Source organism: Rhizophagus irregularis, chromosome 4 (genome assembly GCF_026210795.1).
Source record: "Rhizophagus irregularis chromosome 4, complete sequence".
NCBI lineage: Eukaryota > Fungi > Glomeromycota > Glomeromycetes > Glomerales > Glomeraceae > Rhizophagus > Rhizophagus irregularis.
The window spans coordinates 1,032,028-1,054,850 of record NC_089432.1 but is presented as its reverse complement, the minus strand read 5'-3'; the positions used below and the strand labels follow the sequence as shown (position 1 = coordinate 1,054,850).

At 25.5% G+C, this 22,823-nt stretch overlaps 5 protein-coding genes across 5 annotated transcripts; 4 read left to right on the top strand and 1 right to left on the bottom strand.

The window, feature by feature from the left end:
* The first annotated feature begins 3,937 nt into the window (after positions 1–3,937).
* OCT59_023601 (uncharacterized protein) lies at positions 3,938–5,063 on the top strand. Its single transcript, XM_066134828.1, has one exon. The coding sequence runs from the start codon at positions 3,974–3,976 to the stop codon at positions 4,883–4,885; it is 912 nt and encodes a 303-aa protein (XP_065990913.1). The 5' UTR covers positions 3,938–3,973; the 3' UTR covers positions 4,886–5,063.
* A 3,110-nt stretch (positions 5,064–8,173) lies between these two features.
* OCT59_023600 (uncharacterized protein) lies at positions 8,174–9,091 on the top strand (the record flags this gene model as incomplete). Its single annotated transcript, XM_066134827.1, has 1 exon — positions 8,174–9,091. One exon carries the CDS (start codon positions 8,174–8,176, stop codon positions 9,089–9,091), a length of 918 nt encoding a protein of 305 aa, XP_065990912.1.
* Positions 9,092–10,048: 957 nt separating this feature from the next.
* On the top strand, positions 10,049–11,148 carry OCT59_023599 (uncharacterized protein). The gene has a single exon (XM_066134826.1). It carries the CDS (start codon positions 10,052–10,054, stop codon positions 11,078–11,080), a length of 1,029 nt encoding a protein of 342 aa, XP_065990911.1. The 5' UTR covers positions 10,049–10,051; the 3' UTR covers positions 11,081–11,148.
* Positions 11,149–15,704: 4,556 nt separating this feature from the next.
* On the bottom strand, positions 15,705–17,353 carry OCT59_023598 (uncharacterized protein; the record flags this gene model as incomplete). Its single annotated transcript, XM_066134825.1, has 8 exons — positions 15,705–15,854; positions 15,924–15,941; positions 16,019–16,125; positions 16,204–16,295; positions 16,362–16,450; positions 16,533–16,766; positions 16,834–17,197; positions 17,280–17,353. The coding sequence occupies 8 exons, from the start codon at positions 17,351–17,353 to the stop codon at positions 15,705–15,707; spliced, it is 1,128 nt and encodes a 375-aa protein (XP_065990910.1).
* A 2,625-nt stretch (positions 17,354–19,978) lies between these two features.
* On the top strand, positions 19,979–20,720 carry OCT59_023597 (uncharacterized protein; the record flags this gene model as incomplete). The annotated part of the gene is made up of 4 exons (XM_066134824.1): positions 19,979–20,008; positions 20,071–20,269; positions 20,365–20,535; positions 20,623–20,720. The coding sequence occupies 4 exons, from the start codon at positions 19,979–19,981 to the stop codon at positions 20,718–20,720; spliced, it is 498 nt and encodes a 165-aa protein (XP_065990909.1).
* Between the last annotated feature and the right edge of the window lie 2,103 nt (positions 20,721–22,823).

The following is a 22,823-nucleotide window of genomic DNA, read 5'->3' as shown; positions in this document are numbered from 1 at the left end:
GAAAAAAAATGTATAAGACTAATTTTAACCCGGGGTGATTTAACCTGGGCGATTTAACCTACTAGTAAATTTTATATAATTATATAAAAAAAGACGTTAGAACAAGATTTTGAGAAGAAAAAAAATGTATAAGACTAATTTTAACCCGGGGTGATTTAGCCTGGGCGATTTAACCTACTAGTAAATTTTATATAATTATATAATTTTAAACGTAAGAGTCATTGTCAAAAAATGTCCAAATAAATAAAATCTATGTAAAGTGAAATGAATAACAAATAATTTTTTTTTTGAAAATTTTTTTAAAAAAAAATAATCGGCAAAAAAGTTAGCAAAACTCAAAAAAAGTAACCGAAAAGAAAGAAATAGAAAATGAAAACTATAACTATTCATACAACTTATAAAACGACCTACCGTAAGGTTGTTAACTGTTAAATGGGTTAAAACGGGTTTTTATATTAAATTTTTTTGTCTTAACGTAAGGTAAAATCAAAAATCCCGTCAATTTGACATTATACAAAAATACTTTATTATGTAAACCATCTGTATTATATTTATATCTATATCGTAACGATAAGTGATATTGTGATGATATTGTATTATCAAATGGGGTCGTTAAGATGATGATCTTAACATTAAATAATGAAACCCTGAAATTTCAAACAATATCGTTATCTATATATAATAATTCGTCCCTATAATGTAATACGTCATGAATTGTCATTTGTAGAGTATAATATAGTAAATTAGGCTAATTAAAAAAATCCACTGTATGTTAAGGAGTCATGTTAATCCACTCCGCAGTATATACTGTGTATGTAATAACAATATAGTCTTCGAAGCTAAACGTCATTGTACTACGTGAGGTATGCGCAGTTCTTCTAAAACAAAGCAACCGTACGATCTCATAGTTAGGATTTTCTGAATAAGTTGACCACATCAAAAAATTTACAAAAATCTTTGTTTTCGAGGAACATATCTGACCCAGATGCAAATATGACATAACGATTCGTCATAAGTCGTTATTATTTTATATCACTCTAGCCAGAATCAATTCCACGAGAATCTTTTTCATTAATAACATGGTTAATAAAAATTAAACACTATTGCTAATATAGTTTTCGTTTAAACGACATGAAGGTACTGCTGACAATAATGTATTATTAATAGTAATTGTCGATAGAACTGACTATTATTTCGATGAACCATGGCGTAAAATAATGCACCAAGTTTTTGAATTAATAATTCGGGGCAAGGTTTCGCTATTAACAGAAGCTGACCCTACTGCTTTCAACGATCCATGTGATGATAAATACAGAGATACTTTTAAAGACCGAGTAAAACAAAAAATAATTCTACGTTCTTCAACTGGCATTTTGTTACCTTATGGTTTCAAGTGGTACTAATAGAGAAGCGTCCGATGCTGTAAGCATCCAGTACTTGTATAATGTAATAATGTTTAAAAAAGTTCTCGTGCCTTGGGTACAGAAAAGAAGTAAAGTTACCAATAAAATTTACTTGGTTGCAAAAGTGGGAGATATGTTGTTGGCATTGTCGTCAAAGTGTCCTCATTTGACAAGTCAATCGAGCATAAACAAATAAGAGGAAATTCTGTGTCCTCTTCGGTCAACAAATTAATCGAACATCGGCAGACAGGATCACAGGAGAAACTTCCGCCGTGTCATCAGTCAATAAATTAGTTCAACATCAGCAGACAAGAGAAAAATCTGTATCCTGCAAAGAAATAATCAATACGCCTATTTATCAAAAATAAATGTTGTGGGTGTTATTTGTTAAATTATTTGATTACGAGAAAGCGCATTCTGGATATAAGTTTACGTACAAATCGATATCAATAAAATTGGATTTAAACAACCAGGCAAACGTTGTCAAATTTATCGTCATGTTACGGTTCCTCAGTCGAAAACAAAAGAAACTATTTTGGCTTGATTAACAAGAAGTTATGTGATCATTACTTTGTATAAACATTTCATTTGTAAATAGTATATCATAACCTTGTCCGATATAATTTATAACGTGTATATATGAGTAGTATTTTTTCTTTTGATGTAGTTTTATTTAACACGATTGTACATTATTTTGCGTTAATAAAAATCAGTCTGTAAATAAGGGTAGATTTAAATAATAAACTGCTTTATTCCACGAACGAAGAATCCACAATAAGTCTACTGAATTCTATTTCACATATATATCATTTTTTGGAAGTGTAATGGGTGTTCCATACCGTTACAAGATGATTGGATAATCCGTACAGATGGTATGTATGTCAAATTTATTTTTTCTAAAATGGTAATACATCATGCATAAGACGAGAGTTAAAATGATTAGAATTGAAATACTATTGTTTGCGCTGGAAATTTAAACCGGTTTGTATCTCTCTTAACACAACAGCTAGTCTTCATATGCTGCAAAAGAAAGGTTTCATTGGAGAATGCGATTAAGCAAAAAACCAGAGATCACATATCCTGCAAGCTACGAACATTTATGTTGATATATAATATCACTGAAGTAGTGAGCGGAGAAGAATGTCTCACAGAACTAACGAGAAATGGATTACGTTCGTTCCTTAGAAAACAAGTCCCATGTAAATCTACGCTTTTGAAAGAGACAATATCTAGTGAGACAGTTTCAAAGTTGTGGACAATTACAATCAATTCTCTCATTAAAAATTATGGTCAATGTAAACTATCTTGGGAACGTAATTAAATTTATAAGGATATATCAACGGAGGAAATAATACAGCTGTTATTGTTAAGAATATCCGAATATTTGGCAAATAAACGACTCTGGATATGTACTTTCCATATTATATATTTTTCTTCGTTTGCATTTCTTAAGATGACTAGGGATTAAGGTAAGTGACAATAAGAATCAAGCAATTTATTTGATCTAATCCTCTCGATTTTGGATGGACATGTATCACAAATTTAGTAAAACTGGCGTTCATAATATTTCTTTTTTAACTTTATTCTAATAAATATATGATCGCATGATAATTACTTCTATTTTACCTAAATATCTTAAAATTTTTTTAAACGATAATTAATTTTAACATTGGTGATTTGTTGTTGTTGATGAAATAATAATTCTTTTGATTCGTTAGGAAGACATATAATTAAAGTATTATAAGTTCGATTACTATAATTCCAAACGTTTCTCCATAAGATTCTAACGGAAATTTCACAAGATGACTGATTGATAAACATGAATATAAAGTTTTCTTATATTTCTCTAAATATTCGAAAATTTCGTTAATACAGTTGGCGGGAAGTTGTGACATTTTTGTTCGCCCCTTTTTTTTGAAAAAGAAAATACAGATGCGCATTTTTTTTCAGGTTGAACTCATGTGTGTCACCATGTGAACCATATCAATTTTGCACAACGTAAATCATCAATCATCATTATGTGACTAATCAAATTAAAAAAAAAGTATTGGTAAACTGTTAAGGCATTAATAAACAAACAAAAAATTTTTTTATGAATATAATAACGATTAATATACTAACAAAAGATCCAAAATTATTATTTGTTAATAATAAAAACAAAAAAGCCTATAAAGCATCGAAATCATTCTTTGTTTGACGATCTACAAATGGAAAATTCACGAAGATTCAGTAGCAGTAGATCCACTTAAGGATGATTTCGGGGGGTAGCACTATCTGAAAAAAATGTGTTAAATGTCTATAACGTTAAAATATTTTTAAGAGATTGGCGCAACGTATTTATTTTCCCGTTTGGGGAAAGTGAAATTTGCAATATTTATACATTTGTGTGACAAGATTGACAAATTAATCAAAAACTCCGGGTACCCGTACACAAACGAATAAACAATTATGAAAATTAATTACACAAAGTAATTTAGCCTGATTAAAAATTTTTTTTAACAATAAAATTTTTAAATATTTAAATAATTTAGATCATATTCAAATTATTTTTATTCTAGGATTTTTATAAAATGAATATAAAAGAATTGGAACCCACGACTCAAAGCATTAATGAAAGTATTTTTGAAGAAGATTTAAGTATCGTAGTTGATGAACTTGTTAAACTTGATTTTAAAGAAGTAAATAAAGGAAAAGAAGCGAATATTAGAAAGAAATACTTTTTTGATTATATTAACAATCTTAAGATAAAATTACAAGAAATTTATACTTGGCTTTTAAATAATCAAAATGATTTAAATTCTATTTACTTACTTGGATATTTTAATTATCATGGAATAGAAATAAATATTAATATGCAAAAAGCATTTGAATTATATCAAAAAGCAACAAATTTGGGAATTGGTATAGCTCAATATAATCTTGCTAATATGTATATGGATGGTGATGGTATTGATAAAAATTATGAAAAAGCTTTTGAATTATCTAAAAAATTAGCAGATAAAAATTATTCAAGTGGAATAAATTTGTTGGGATTTTGTCATGATTGTGGAATTGGAACTAATGTTTATAAACAAAAAGCATTTGAATTATACCAAAAAGCAGCAGATTTAGGAAATTCTCATGGTGTAAATAATTTGGGGTGGTATTATGAAAACGAATTTGTAACTGGAATTAATAAGCAAAAAGCATTTGAATTATATCAAAAAGCAGCAGATTTAGAAAATTCACACGGAATAAGTAATTTAGGGCGTTGTTATGAAAAAGGAATTGGAGTCGATGCTAATAAACAAAAAGCATTTGAATTATATCAAAAGGCAGCAAATTTGGGAAATCGTTTTGCACAATGTAATCTAGCTTTGATGTATGAAAAAGGAAATGTAATTAAAAAAGATAAGAATCAAGCAATCTATTGGTACAAAAAATCTGCTAAACAAGGATACCAATATGCTCAAAATAAATTGAATCATATTTTAAATGAATAAATTATTATATATGATTTACAAGGTTTAATTCACAAAAGATTAGTAGCCTGTAGTATCAATTTGTATATTTAGCTAATAAAAGTATAATTTTTATTTTTAGTACATTATTTTAAAAAAAATTGTACAAATTCATGAAACTTTAATAAATCCATCATGAGTTCACGACTTCCTCTTAATAATAATTTAAATTTGTATGATAAATTTAATTCTCTAAAATGCGCAAATATATTGTTAATTTCCACTTTATTAAACCATCTTAAAACGGTTGAATTAATATTTAAATTAACGAATGTTTTTTATCCACTCTGACTTATTATACAAAGTTACAAACAATTGTGATTTTATTATTTTAATTAAATTATTTAATACATCCAATACAAGAATGATTTTTTTTGATTCTCTACGTCAAAAACTCTTCAGCGGAATAAATGAATGTGGCGCAGCGAACAAGCTCGGAAAATTTTAAATTTAAAAAATTACTAGAATAGAAAGATTTGGAGAAATTTGAAAGAAATGTATACGAAAAACCTTTTTACATCAATTATTTTTGACAAACGACGGAAAAAACGAGGTATACCAACTGAATATGTAAAAAATGCTCAAAAAAGAATCGTCAATAAATATGAAAGAATAATTTTTGAGATATGATAATGTTTGGATTCTTTAAAATGAAGATAGGAATCATAGCTTATGGATAAATTTAAAAGATTACATACGTATTTGGTTCGTTCGTTTATTATTACTATGACAAATCTTTGAGGAGGGTGGAGAGAAAATTAATAAATATTAAAATTAAGAAAAAGTATGAGAATATCTTAATCAATTATTCATTAAATTCAAATTTATTTCTTGCATTTAATTGTGATTCTTGAATAAACTTGTCTATATATACCTAATTACATCAATTACCATATAATTTGCAAATTACTATTGATTCTATTTATTTTTTGAACGATTTATTAGCTTACTTAGAAAATAAATAAAATATGAAATTAATAAAGAATATAGCGTTAAACCTTCTACATTAATTTTATATAGATTTGAAATATGACAACACAATGTATATATAATAGTAATAATATTAGACACATTTTAGTGTTAAATTAACGACAGGCTACTTTTTTTCTCGTTATAATTTTATAATAAATCAAAATATCCCCTTTTTTGATTAATCAGTGTACCATGTGATTTTTTTTGATTATGTAAAGCGCGTAAAAGTTTGTAGTCATTCTGTGCCTGCGTATTTGTTATTCCATTTATTTCTGTGTTAAGTATGGAATGATTAATGTTTAATATTAAAAATCATAGCAAAAAAAAAAGAATTATATTACATCTTAATAGTATCTGAAATGCCAAGTCTGTGAAAATAATCGATACTTTTATAATAATTAGTAGTTATTTATTAATTAATCGTCTAATTTATTTAGAAAAATCATGACAAGCAACTGGAGAACACTTAAACTATAAATAAAAAGACTCAAGTTTGAGGTAGATTCAAATTATAAAAATTTTGCACTATCACAATTTAATAATTAATTGCTATTTATAATTATTATTTAACTGTTAATAGAATGAAACTCTCTTTTAAGAGATCTGCAATAAAATGAATCACCCATTAGAGAAACCTGTGAATTATCAATTGCATCACTTAAGTGACTTAACGACAATGAGACCAGATATAAAAATGGATCATCCATTAAAGAAACCTGTAAACTATCAATTGAATCATTTAATGTCAAGAAGACTACTTTACAACAAGTTGTTATGGAAATTGTTCATCAGAATCACCTATTATAATTGATCAATTAAAGTCTTTGCAGAAACTACGTTCATATTTTGAAATTAATCTTTTGTCTTGTCAATTCATTAATATATTTAGCAAATTATTATTTTAATTAAAAGTTGAAACGAATTATTAATGTAAAATACTTTTAAAAATTTACAATTTTTTCTCATTACGTTATAGCAGGATTTGTAAAGAAGGACGTTTATTTTTCGTTAAATATACCGTATTTTGTTGTTAATAAGCACCTCCCGAAAATAAGCACCCCTGGCCGGAATTATGGCTATTTTGACCAGAATTATGAGGATCTTGGCCGGCATTAAGTGCAAAAAAGGGTGCTTATATACCGCAAAATACGGTAAAAGTATACAAAATTAGTAAAGCTGTATTCGCGGAATGTTTTTACTCAATAAATTTTGTAAAATCTTTAAATAAGTCCTGTGTTACGGCGATTCCAGACATACTTCCAGAACAATGATTAACCAATAGATTTTCAGAGATGTCTTAAGTTGTCAAAATAAATTGGCACGTGATCCGCTGAGTAAAGGTTGTCGATAACGACTTATATCATTCATAATAATTATCCCAGCGGCGTAGTTTGACTAGTTTCTCTGTGGGTAGCTGCTTTCTTTTTCTTTTCCTTTAACGAAGGGTGATCCCCTTATATGAGGAACACGTCCGTTAACTTGCTTTAGTTAGTCTTTCTTACTATGTATCTTTTACCTCTAGTAGTCCGGATTTCACTCTTGATGAATAAAATAAATAAAATAAATAAATATATTATTCATAATTTCTTCATTTTGTCTGGAAAGTCATATGAGGAGTCTGTGAACTCATTATTATTAGTATTTCGTGACACTAGATTTATTAACTTATGACGGCGGTTCATTTACAATAAAAGAACAGGTTCAATGTTCAAAAGAACATATAAAAACAAAGTTGGATTTGTTAATGTTTACCAAATTGGACATCATCTACCAAATCATTACTCTAAGCCAAATTTCACCAATTCCCGTTCATAATATAACTGCGGTGTTGCAGAAAAGCCGTCGCTATCACTTGTATGAAAATAAAGAAGTAAATTTTTATAAAAAACTGCGGACGTTACCAGATTCTTCCAGATATATGAAAGTCTTGTCGGCTGAGTTAGTTATTTTAGTTAGAACAATTTTTTTTTTAATTTTTCGCTTATGTACATGTGCTTAAATATTCACGTGATTTATTGGTTTTATCCCGTCTATCCCTTTTTGAAAATAAAGAAAAAAAGCTCGTATGTAACGTATAATGCGAATCTTTAGGCCATTTTTTCCATTTTTTGATTAAAATATTCGCTGCGGTCAATAAAAACTGCGGTAACTCAAATTTGCTGCGGAAACACAAAGCCAACTTTCTAATTGTCGATCTGCGCCTGCAGTATCACCATAAAATTATATTAAGTGAAAAAAAAAAAAATTACACAAAAATTATTTACTTTCTTTCCCCTTATCAGTTCTCCCTTTAAAAAAATGTCCGATAAACAACTTAATTTAGATAATATTAAATTGATAAATATTAATAATACTAATAATAATTCATTACATAAAATTTCTCAAATTATTCAAAATTTTAATAAATTGAATATTTTAAAAGAGATAGAACCTACAACTCAAAATATTAATGAAAATTTTTTTGAAGAAGATTTAAGTATAGTAATTGATGATTTAGTTGATTTTTATTTTAAAGAAGTAAATGAAGGAAAAGTGGAAAGAGTAAGGAAACAACATGTTTTCGATTATATTAATAATCACAAATTAAAATTAAATGAAATTTATAAATGGCTTTTAAATAATCAAAATGATTCAAATTCTATTTATTTTCTCGGATATTTTAATTATCATGGAATTGAAGTAAAAGTTAATAAACAAAGAGCACTTGAATTTTATCAGAAAGCAGCAAATTTAGGCAATATTATAGCACAACATAATCTTTCTAGCATGTATATAGATGGAGAAGGTGTTGATAAAAATTATGGTAAAGCATTTGAATTATCTGAAAAATTAGCAGAAAAAGAATATATAAGCGGTATAAATATGTTAGGATATTGTTATTATCATGGAATTGGAACTGATGCTAATATGGGAAAAGCATTTGAATTATATAAAAAGGTAGCAGATTTTGGAAGTTCATATGGAATGTTTAACTTAGGATATTGTTATGAGAATGGAGTTGGAACTAGTGTTGATAAAAATAAGGCATTTGAATTATATCAAATGGCGGCAAATTTGGGAGATGATTTCGCTCAATATAATCTTGCTTTAATGTATGAAAAGGGAAATGGGACCGAGAAAGATATGGATAAAGCAATTTACTGGTACAAAAAATCTGCTGAACAAGGAGATGAAGATGCTCTGAACAAATTAAAAAAACTTTCATGTTATTTATAATAATATATTTTTTTCTTTTATTATTAAATATCTATTAAATAATTTATTCATCAAATTTTAACTAAAATTTATTAATATAATTACAGTTTCGCAATTTGAGAGAGAAAAAGGAAAAATTCATCCACCAATTAATATATTGAAACCGATTATAATAAATCTAACCATTTTTCCTAAATTGAATTTTTATATCTTGTTACTAGTATTGACAAAATTTTTTAGATTGGTATAAGAGAGCTAAATAGGATTTTAAATTTTAACGACTCAATAATGTTTGGCAAGTTTAAGAATTTAATACGTTTAATATACTCACATGATTTTAGTTATTTTAAATCACAGTGTTCGTACAGACGATAAAACGTTTTGTATAATTGACGCGGTCATGTGCGATTTAATAACAAAAATATTTGTTTGTACAAAGAAAGCAACTACACAGGTAATTGGGTAGAATCACAGGATTGTTATTCAAGTTGTCAATAAATCATAATGCGCCACACCTTCATGCTTTATTCTAAGCCACTAGGGTAAAACTGTAAAAGTCAGTTAGAATTAAGTAATTTTTATATTATTAAACTTGATTAACCAAATATATTGTATATTTTGTAAATTACTTAACACAATAAAATTTTATTAGAAATTATTTTTTTTGAAAAAAAAACCTAGCAAAAAACCTACCCACGGGCTTAACCTACCTATCGACAGCCTTTCCTTATTGAATCAGATAATATAATGAGATTGTTAATTAGCGCGTTAAATTAGATAATGTAATTTAAAAACCTTCAAGTATTTTATAAGGTTATTTTAGTTGACGTTACGTTACGCTTATCAAAATTTACAGTAGCTCAAAAATTTGCTAAGGGTGATCATTGACAAATTAGGCCGCAGTGTCACCATATGCTTAATTAAAATAGTCGTGAAAAAAAAAAATTATTTACCTCCCCCTTTTTTTATTTTCATTTTGCAATGTCTGTTATTAAAATTTATTCGGATAATTTTTACTTATCAAATACAAATAATTTATTAATTGAAAATAATTTATTAAATGAATATTTACAAAATTTTGATAAAATTAACATAAAAGAAATAAAACCTACAATTCAAAATATTCATGAAAATATTTTTGAAGAAGATTTAAGTATCGTAATTGATGAATTAATTAATCTTATTTTTAAGGAATTAAACGAAGGAAAAGATGAAGGAATAATAAAACGACATGTTCATAATTTTATTAATAATTACAAATTAATTCCAAAAGAAATTTATAATTGGCTTTTAAATAATCAATATGATTATTCAAATAATATTTGTTTACTAGGATATTTTAATTATTATGGAATTGAAACTAATATTGATAAGAAAAAAGCAATTGAATTATATCAAAAAGCGGCAGAATTAGAGAATAATATAGCCCAATTATATCTTGCTGAAATGTATGTTCATGGAAAAGGTATTAATAAAAATTGTATTTTAGCTTTTGAATTATCTAAAAAATTAGCAGATAAAGGAATTCCAAATGCAATAGATAAATTAGGTTATTGTTATGAAGAAGGTATTGGAATTGATATTAATTTACAAAAAGCATTTGAATTATATCAAAAAGCTGCAGATTTAGGAAATTCGAGTGGAATAAATAATTTAGGTTGGTGTTATGAAGAAGGTATTGGAACTGACATTAATATACCAAAGGCATTTGAATTATATCAAAAAGCTGCTGATTCAGAAAATTCTTATGGGTTGAATAACTTGGGATGTTGTTATGATAGTGGTATTGGAACTAATGTTAATACTCAAAAAGCATTTGAATTATATTTAATGGCTGCAAATTTAGAAAATAAATTTGCTCAATTTAATCTTGGTGTAATGTATGAAATTGGAAATGGAATTGAAAAAAATAAGAATCAAGCGATTTATTGGTATAAAAAATCTGCTAAACAAGGTCATGAAAATGCTGTACATAAATTAGATGATCTTTTAGATATCACCCATGTATAATTAAGACTATACTTATTGTTTGTATATATACCTATCAAATAAATATTTAATTTTATATCCCTTTAAAATAAGGTTTGTAAATATGTAAAGTTTCTATTTATCACTAACGTTATACAGAAATTTTTTTAACTGTTACACATCACAAATCATTTTTACATATAGTATTTAAATTCAATTTATTTTACAAATTATATTATAGACAAGTAGTTGGATTAATTAATCAATAGTAATATATTTGATTGTGAGGTGAAACATATAGATGAAGACTTTCAATAGAAATTATTTTTTCAAAGTATCGTTTGATACATCAAAAGTATTGAAATATTTTGTTTATAATAACGTATACTGCATTTGTTATTGAAACGGTAGCCAAAAATTTATAGCGTGCGTACATAAAAGCAGAAGGCCAAAAGATACGTGCTTGATAATTATACTTAGCTGAACTTCGCTCATTCACTGTATTTGGACTTGATCATGATTGGCTCAAATTTACAGAATATTAATTACTAAATATAATGATAATAAGGTGGGAGATACGTTTATTTAAAATGAAAGCCTTTAGATGGTGCTGCTGTTAATCAAATGTTTGAATTATGTTATAAAAGAGATATCGCCTAGTTATTAAATTATTCACATTTTCTTTTTAAAAAAAAAGCCAATTTTTTATATGGTAATAACTCATGGTAGATTTCAATGGGAATACAAGGGAATATAGAATTGGGATTTTAATTTAATTGACTTTTTTTCCGGAATCTGCTCCATGATTTCCTAGCATGGTTGTTAGTTGTTTACTGAGTTACCGCTTGAAGCTCTATCACAATCTTTCATGAATGTTCTTCCTTGCAGAGAAAATATTTTAAGATAGACTGCGGAAGCAGATCTACCTCATCAGCAGTTATATTTTTTATAGAATTTATGTAATATCTATAATCCTATATATATCCAATATAAATTTTTATAAGTCTATAATACGCATATACATTTTATTTGCTTTTTATTTAAATATAGAAATATTATAAATATTTTATATAAATTTGTGTAAATATAAAACCATTTAAATATAAGTTTATTTGTAATTTATAGTCGAATAAATAATATGCAAGTATTATATATAAAATTATATAGATATAGAATTACTTAAATATAAGTTTATTTGTAATCTATATATTAATATAATAAAAAAATACATGTCGATCTTCTAACGTTTAGATTAGCCTGTATAAATAATCTTTGAATTGTATCGCATGATTCACATGATTCATCTGCGCCTAACAGTACTAATTATTTTATATATATACTAGCAGTTACCTGTTGCTTCGCACTGGACCTAATGAGTTTGTTTAAATAGAACAATTTGGTATTATAATGTAAATTAAAAATGGTTACAGTTTTTTGTTTATTAATTAAAACTTGATATATAGTTAATAATTAGTTAACAAAAAAATATTAAAATAAGATATATTAAATCATATTATTGGAATGATATTTACAGTATTAGAATAATATAAATTATATTTAGAAATGATATGAATCATATTTACAATAATGTAGCTATATATTAGAATGATATAATTATAGTGCATTAGAGTAATTTAAATTATATTTACAATAAATGAGTGTTAAATATTTTGAAAAATTTCATTATATACAATGTTTTTTGTCTGACAGTTCTCTTGATGTAATATGAGAATTTTAATTCACTGATATCTATGAGATTTATGCATGTCTGTACAGGTTTGACTTTCATTATTTGATCTTTTTTTACATTGTTCAGGCGTTTTATCTTCAAATGTTTCCTGAAGTGAAGCCATATTAATTTAGTATTAACAAAATATTACATATTATGTTGATGGAAAATTGATGTTTTATATATATTATCACAAAAATAAAATATATGTTGATGATTTATGATTTATCAAAAGAACATTTTGATAAAAATAATGTATTTGTGGAATTTATTGTTATCGAAAAATTTTAATATTGAATGAATAATATTGAAAGTTATCATTATTAATATCAAAAAAAATTACATTGTATCCTATTGTTATTGACGAAAAAAATATTGTTATTGACGAAATAAATATAATTTTAAAAAAAAAATAATTGTGTCCCATTGTTATAAGAAAAAAAATCAAAAAAACATTTAATTGCATTTTATTTTAAAAAAATTGGAATCTAATTAGTAAATATCCGACATGAATACTTTGGATCACACTTTCAGGACCTTCAATCTAATCATGAAAAGAGTACATAGTTATAATAATAAGTATTTGTAATCAATAAACGGGCTAATTAATTTTTTTTTAAATTTCAGCAATAAAATAGCAATTTGGTATTAATACTATAATTTACTGATTAATGGATTTTACCATAATAATATAGATCAAATATTTCGGGAGCAGACAAACCACCCATTACACAATTCAAATTATTTATACAGGGTAATCTAAATATTATAGAATTTTTTTATTTAACTTACTTTAATATGTCCTATATAATGAAAAAATTAATTTATAATATATTATGTAGATGTATCATATGAAACAGGGATCAAAAATATATTTTATGTTAAATCATACGAAATTATAATATTATAGATAATTTTAATTTTATAATAGCTTTTTTTAAAATATCTAAATTTTGGTAATTTGGTAATAAAGCTATGATAATTTCAGTCAACAGAAATGATCGGTGTTCATAGTATGATTTAATGATTTATTATATAAAATGATCGGCATTTGTAATGATAAAATGATGATATAAATGATCAGATTGATCGGTATTCATGATATTGATTTACCGATCCAAAAATTTAACTAAAAAATAACAGATAATAAATCAATAATACAGATAAATACACATTATATCGTTATACAATTTTATATGACCTTTTAGTTATATAGATATATAGATATAAATAATAGATAAAAGGGTTTAAAATTTAAACGCACCTGGCGTTCAAATGCACCCTATCACGTGATGTGATTTTAAAATTTTATTGGTTGTGTATTTAGATAATCAATCTATTTTTTATTTTTTATTTTTATTTTTACTTCGTTTTATAATGTTTTTTTTTCATTACCCTTTTTTTGTAGGAATACCCTGAAGACAAAATGGACTCCTAAAAATAAAAGGTGTTTTTTTTCATTTTTTCCCATTCATTTCGTTCAAGAACATTCCTAACGTTCTTTCAGTAATTTTTTTGTAGGAACGCCTCCTGGTGACTCTTGGAGATGAAAGGTAATGTTTCTTTTTTGTTTTCTTTTGTTAATGTCATTTAAGAACGTTTCCTAACGTTCTTTCAATAATTTTTTTGTAGGAACGCCTCCTGGTGACTCTTGGAGATGAAAGGTAATGTTTCTTTTTTGTTTCTTTTGTTAAATGTCATTTAAGAATATTTCCTAACGTTCTTTAATAATTTTTTTTATAGGAACGCCTCCTGGTGACTCTTGGAGATGAAAAGTAATGTTTCTTTTTTGTTTTCTTTTGTTAATTTCATTTAAGAACGTTTCCTAACATTCTTTTAATAATTTTTTTGTAGGAACGCCTCCTGGTGACTCTTGGAAATGAAAGGTAAGTTTTTTTTTTGTTTTCTTTTGTTAATTTCATTTAAGAATGTTCCCTAACATTCTTTGAATAATTTTTTTATAGGAACCCCTCCCAGAAACTCTTGGAGACAAAAGGTTTTCATTTTCTTTTGCTAATTTTGTTTAAGAACATTTCCTAATGTTCTTTTGATAATTTTTTTTGTAGGAACACCCTAGACGAAAGGTAAGTTTTTTTTTTCGTCTCTTTTCTTAATTCCATTTAAGAATGTTTCTAATGTTCTTTCAATAATTTTTTTTATAGGAATGCCCCCTGGAGACTCTTGGAAATAAAAAGTAAGTTTTCGTTTATTTCTTTTGTTAATTTTGTTCAAGAATGTTCCTAATGTTCTTTTAATAATTTTTTTTATAGGAACACCTTCCAGAGATTCTTGGAGACAAAAGGTTTTTTGTTTTCTTTTGCTAATTTTGTTTAAGAACATTTCCTAACATTTTATTGATGGTTTTATAGGAACACCACCTGGAGGCAAAATGGACTTCTGGAAACAATTAATTCGTAATCCACCAGTGAACCATAAAATTTGACTATTAAAAGGCGGTGATAAGCTCATATGTATTTTATCAATAATTTAGAATCTGCGATTCTGAAGAAAAATATGGGATAACTCGCCTTCTATTGGTCATAGAGACATAAAATTATTTACATATTTTTGCCTTATACTAATACAATTGTAATGATATGATAACAATAAAAATCTGCATTGCAAATCGGGTATGCTGCCAATATATTGTTATATTACTCTCTTGCTTTAATCATTATGCACCCTCCATTCCCCGGCGCAGCGCGACGGGCTACAACTAGTTTATAGTTAAATAAAAATTATGCAAGTATTTTATTATATACTAACTATATATGTATATAATTAGATACATATTTTATATAAAATTTTTATATAAATTTGTATAGGTTTAAAAAATATTTATATGTTTTATTTAATTTTCAAATAAGTATAAAATTATAATAATTACCTATATATAATATATATAATTTGCATCAATAGATAACATATATAACTGTTCTAAAGATTTACAAATGTATTTATATAATATGAATCAACTTTTTCAAATTGTGGAATAACATGAACTATTTCATTAATTGATTCAATCGGAATCAAATTATACAAATTAGTCATTTTCATATATGGACAATCTAATCTAAAATGTTTAGACTAAATTTTCAAATCATACCACCGAATTAAAGCCAATTTTAAACCTTCATGATTATTATTTAAAAATACCTGTACAAGCAAAAGAACCTACAATTTAACAATTGTTTGTTAATTCATTCAGTTGTTATTAATTAATTTTATAATAAAAATTTCTATATTTTTACCTTAGCAAAGCATGAATTATCATATGTTACAAATTCTTCTAATTGGCTTTCATCAATTTCAATTGATATATCATTAAACATTGGTAAATTATTAAAAGATAATGTTGCTCAAACAAATTTGCCGTTAGTTAAACATACTGATTCATAAAGTGAAATTATAGCTGTTTCCATGTCAATAATATTACCCTCATTATTTAAATAAGGCATTATTTTCAAATATTCACTCAATGCTTCTAAAAAATGTTCTAATCCATCAATAATTTCTGGTAGGCCTTCTCTTACTTTCAATTCATTAACTGTAGTTTCAATGAGTCAGAATGGTATATTATTGTAATTTTTATACAAAATTACTTCATTAGATTGGTAAAAATGATGTGGTTTATTGAGAAATATTGTCTTGTATACTTCTTGTAAAGTTAATTTTCGCATAACCTGTTTTAACATTAAAAAGAAATATTAAAAGATACATTCAAAATTAAATAAAATTATATTTTTTTTGTAAATTGATATTTACAGTTCCTAAAATCTGAGGATTAACATTACGCTTATTTGATATATGATAAGGATCTTTGATATAGGCTTTATATAAAAATTCAAATGTTTCAGCATTCCAACCATTAGGTGAGCCATAATCTTTAATAGCAGGAATCATATGATAAAGAAAATGATGAAGCTTTGGATACTGACATTGATTATTAGAATAAGAACCAATTAAAACAAAGTCTTTTGCCCAACTCTTCATTAATTTCTACATTATTAATAAGTTAGATTATATTAATAATATATAAATAGGTTCATATAATAGTAATTAATACCTCAAAATTATCCAACTCTTTTTTGGTAAATGCTAATTTTCTTGTTTTTCTATACATATCATTCCATTTTAAATATAAACCTATTAATTTGCTATCCAATCCTCCATTATCTAATAATCCATCAAGTACAAATGGCATAACTCGCATCATATTTCGATACTCAAGTGCAGCAAAACGAGCAAGATTTGCTAATCCATTATGGAAAATTTTAAGTCCATGATGTCGTGGAATAGCTGCAAGTCTTGTATCCATTTTTTCAACTAATGCATTTCCTCCCTGATTCTTTAATAAATTACGTGTAAATTCAATCATGTAAGGAAAAAGTCCAAGATCAAGGTGATGCATTTTTTCTGGTACTGTTGCACTATAAATGTTAAAATTCCTTAAATAAAATGTCAGTAAAATATTTAATATTATTATCAAAAACATTTATTAAAAATACATACAGTAAATTCCAAAAGGCATTATTTTGTTCATGAATAGAATGCTTTGTCAAACCAGAATTGATGGCAGTTTGCATATTCTGTTGTGTTCTTGGTAATATTTCTTCAGTTGTCAAGTTTAATTTTATTTAAATTATTCCAATCAACAAGACAATTATGACATGGATTTTTACATTTTGATCCATCATATGTTAAGCAATATTTTCCATTTTCTGGCCAATCTCCTAATATCATTACCACTATCATCATACACCATACATAACTATTGCCAACTTTCAGCTGTATACCTGTTTGATGTTGAACTCAGATTGGAGCAAGAAGAATCTAAAAACAGTTATGGAAAGTAATTCTAATTGCTTTATGAAATTCTTTAGTTTCTTTCATTTGTTTAGAACTTTCTAAAATTGGTATTAGTCCAACAAGTACTTTTGATTCAGGTTTATTACAAAGATTGGTTGGAATATTTCCAATAGTAACAAATATTGGGTGGCGTGAACTTTTTCCAAAATGATCAAGCGTAGTTGCATCTGAATAAAATATAATTGGTACAATCTTACTACTATAAGGCGCATGATTGACTGCTTGCTTCCACCAATTGCAATTAAACATTTCACTATAAGAACATTTTTGACCATCCTAAAATTGGTGAATTAATATTATTAATATACACATAGAAAGAAAATATCTTGTATAAATATTTAAATATCACTTCTTGATTAATCCAAATTTCATTATAATCAAATACCAATTCTTCTGCAATTTCAGCATTACTTACAATTTCCTCAATTCCTGATAAAATTGGCCGATATTCAAAATTGTATTGAATATTGTTAATATTGATTATAGGTATTGAGTTAAATAAAGTATGTTTTTTCTTTAAATTATCTAAGAATTGAAGGCCAATACGAGTGGAAGGTGGTAATGTTCTTTTAGGAAAATTTGCATGAATGTGAAGAAATTTAAAAAATGCATCACCAACATTATTTGATAGTTTGTAATGTACTACCTAATACATTAAAAAAATTAGTATTTAAAATGAATCGTCTAGTCTTAACAAAAAAAAATGCTTTGAGATACTTAACAAGCTTAACAAAATCACGATAAATCTCATTTGGAAAATTTTATTCATCAGATTGATCATCAGAAAAGGTTTGATCATCATCTTTAGAAAAAATAGGAATTGCCATTTCGTTTATATTTGTTGCTAAAACTGAATGTTCAATAATAGGAACAGATAAGTCATCAAATGCAATTCTAGTATTTTCGTCACTTTCATTTGATTCTTTACCATCATCACCATCATTACGATTATAAACATCATCCCTCTTTGAAAATAATTGATCTGAAGAAATTTCTTTTGAAGACTCTTCATCTGAACTTGATTCATGTTCACTACTACTTATTTCATAATTGAATTTGTGGCTTCGTCGATGATTATAATAACTTGTTGAACGATTAAAAGTTTTAAAGCAAATATTACATGTCCACATTTTAAAAATTGAGATACCCTTTCAATAAAAAATGATGATATAAAATATAGTGTATCATAATGATTTTAAAAAATTTAAAATATTTAAATCCAATTTAAGGCTACAATGAATATAATATGAAAAAGGGATGAAGTACTGTAATGTTATACTTGTAAAAACTAATTATTATTAATGTGATATGTAATTACGAAATGAAAATCAATTGAATAAGAGATTGCCAGTGTAAATTTAACCAAAATTCTTTGAATATTTTATCTAATTAATGATGTTCTGATATGAAGTAATTATGAAATACTATTAAATATATTATCAATAATAATAATTTTATAAAATGAAACTTGTGAAAAATGAAAATAATATATTACCAGTATTAGTTTGTATTACAATAATATGTTTATATATCCATTATTATAAATTATGCGATTAATAATGTAACGATCATATTGTTAATTATCATTTTATATAAATAGTTTAAATAGTTTAAATAATTTAAACTGATTTTATTTCATGTTCTTTTCAACTTTCCATTTTTTCATTGTTTTATTAATTATTTAGCTATGAAGTCTATGAGAAATCTTAAATCAAAGCGTAAAATAAATGACCAGCAAGATATTGAAGCTGTAAGTACAGGACCCTGGACATCACATACAGTATATAACTCACATTTGAGTTTTAGCAAATTCAATCAAAATTAGGTTAAACTCATAATTTTAGAAAGAGCAAATTGATTGAAAATTAATTAATAGTCATAATTATGAGTTTTAGCAAATTGTATTGATTTTACAAAGTCATATTTTATATTTGAGCAAATTGGTACTTTTTTTAAAATTTAACTTATCCTTTGTTTTTAACTTTATAAATAATATTTTTAAAAATATTAGTTTCGGGGTCCGGGTCATATTTTGGCCAAAATTAAGCATAATGCGGGCCAAAAACCATCCGTTTAGTTTCGCAACATTTTATTTTTTAATAATTATTTATTTAATTTATTATTTTTATTAATTATTATTTTATCTATAATCTACATATTTTAATTATAAAAATTGGCAGTTTAATTTATATTAATCATTTATTTTTTTATTGATAATAAAAAAAAAGATTATTAACTCATATTTTGAGTTTTAGCAAATTAGTATAGATTTGAAATGTGATAATTTGATTTTTAGCAAATTAGGTCTATTTTAGCAGTACTTAAATTCATGCAGATCAGTTATGAGTTATATATGTGATGTCCGGGATCCTGTAAGTACTACAACATTTATGATTTTTACATGGTACAAAATAACCACATTTTTTTTATTTAGATTATTGATGGCTTTGAAGTAAATACGAACTCTACACCAAATAATGGAAAGAAAAAATGGAAAACTACTACACAAAAAGTTAAATCACTTGTTACAAAACCTACAATCAATAAAACTTCAGTTGGTAATAATTTGAGACCATCTACTTCAAATGATACCACTTTATTTGATGATAACTTGTTCTCCATTCACTTTAAATGTTATGCCTATTACTGCTTTAACTAATGGTAATATTTGTAAATAAGTTATTTTCAAAAAATCTGAAAATTACACTCAATACATCATTATTAACAGATAATACAATTGATACTACAGATAATCTATTAAAAAACTCATCCAATAAAATTGCGTCTCAAGTACCAATTACCATTAAAGATGAAAGTAACAATATCTCTCGCTTACCATTGATTGACATCAAAAATTCAAGTCAAATACTTACTAATACTACCAATCAAAATTCTGATGGTATGTTTTGATTTTATTAAATATTATTAACAACTTAGTAATTACTAGTATTCAATGATTTTCTTGATAATTTAATTTTTAATATAGTTATTGAAAGCCAAATGAAAAAGCTTTTTGATCTTCATAAACAAATGTACGATCATACCATAGCTATGTTTCAGAAGCAAGAAAAAACTATGAATTAAATGCAATCACAAATCAAACAAATTAAATCTACAGTCAAAAAACTGAAATGTGTTATAGAAGGAAAGCATCTGTAATATGTGTTTTTATTTCATATTTTTAATTTTATTTATATAGCAATACGTGGAAGATGGAGTTAAAGAAATAATAAATGAATGTCTATACCCGAAAGAGGAATCTCTTTCATTACATATAAAGAAGCATCTAAAGATAATGGCTCCTGAAAAAATGGAAAGAAATGAACAAACTACTAAATGGAATATATTATGGCAGAGAATTGAAGAAAAGGTGATTTTTAAATAATTTTTTTTATTTATTTGTATTTCTCATAATATTTTATATACTAATAATCATATATTTGAATTAGGTTGGATCATATTGTTGTTCATATCGTGGAAGTTTATTTGGAACAATACGTAAACATACATGGTCATGTTTAAAAGGTCAATTGGAAAAGTTGATACGTCTACTAGTCAGGCAGATCTTTCCAAATGGAAATCAAATGATAAAGTTCGATGGTGGTTTGAAAATCTAGAGACGTGTATCGATGAAGAAGATGAGTCACTACTTTCCCAAATTGTTGCCAAGTGTTTGGTAAAAATGCAACCAAAAATAATGCTTTTGTGATAAAAGCATGTGTTCAAAATATGTTGGATTCTGAACATGTAAAAATCGAAATGGATGAAGATTACATAATTACAAAATTAAACCAATATGCAGTTGAGTATATTTTAATTTAATATTAATACAATATTTTTATATAATATATAATGTGTATATATATATTTTTTATACTAGAATAATGAATTAAACATTGAGAAAGATATTTATAGCTCTGATTAGTTCAGTAGTTTAGTAGCATTAATAAAGAAAATATATTTGTATAATGATAATAAATTTAATTATATACTTTTAACAATAAATATAAATCTATATAACATAAATATAATATTTATTTAAACATATATAAATTTTATTTGAATTGTAAATAAAAAAACCATACAAATCTACATAAATATATTTTTCACATAAAATCAGATTTACATAAAATCTATGTTGGATTCTTAAAATTACATACTTTGCTGAAACCTATCAATTTTAAAAAATATGGTAGAAACATTTTTAAAATATGATCACCATATTGCATATGTATTTCTGTTAACTCTGTTGTAACTCGATAACAGCAATATGTTTAAATAATTCTAGACATATTTTTATTTTGTATTTTTGACATATGCTTAACATCAATCAAAAATATAATGAAAATATGTAATAGGAATGTTTTTATTATACTGTATATCAACTAGAGTCATACTCTAGGGCCGGTGACCAGCCCTTACTAAGAGTAGAATATATACCATAAATTTTAACACTTATTTGCAAAAACAATAATATTGGTAATAAATACATTATATAATTTAATTTTTATTTGAAATAAATAAATAATTTATTTTATTTTTTTTTCCATCTAAAATAATTTAATTTATTGTTTTTTGCATTTTGATTTAATAATCTTGTAATTGGCTTTAAAAGAAGAAATATTATGAATTTTTTAATTTATAAAAAACATTTAACAATTTTTTTTTAAAAAAATTTTTAAACCGTATATTATAATAGGTTCCGTACAAAATCCTGAATGTCAAAATCCTGAATGGTACAAAATCCCGAAATATTGGCCAACATTACTAAGCATAATGCTGCCTGGTTCAGGATTTTTGGGATTTTGACATTCGGGATTTTGTATCAGACCCATTATAATTTATATTCATATTCAAAATAAAATTATTCAATAAAATTTATTTCACATGAATCAAATTTGGATGATTCTATGTCCACATTTTTTTTTATTTGTGTAATATATATATTTTTTTTTAATAAATCAATTTATGTAATATATATTTTAATAATAGTTATAGGATACTAATATATTGTCTGGATTAAATAGGTTATATCAAGACTTATTACAAAGGGATTATTTAAAGATGAAAGAGATATCACGTTATCTGGGTCATGTGACGGATATCAAATTTTTGAACAGAAGACCGATGATTGTTGGATTATATTATTAATAAATAATAATTCACCCCCTCACATTCGTGTAAAAA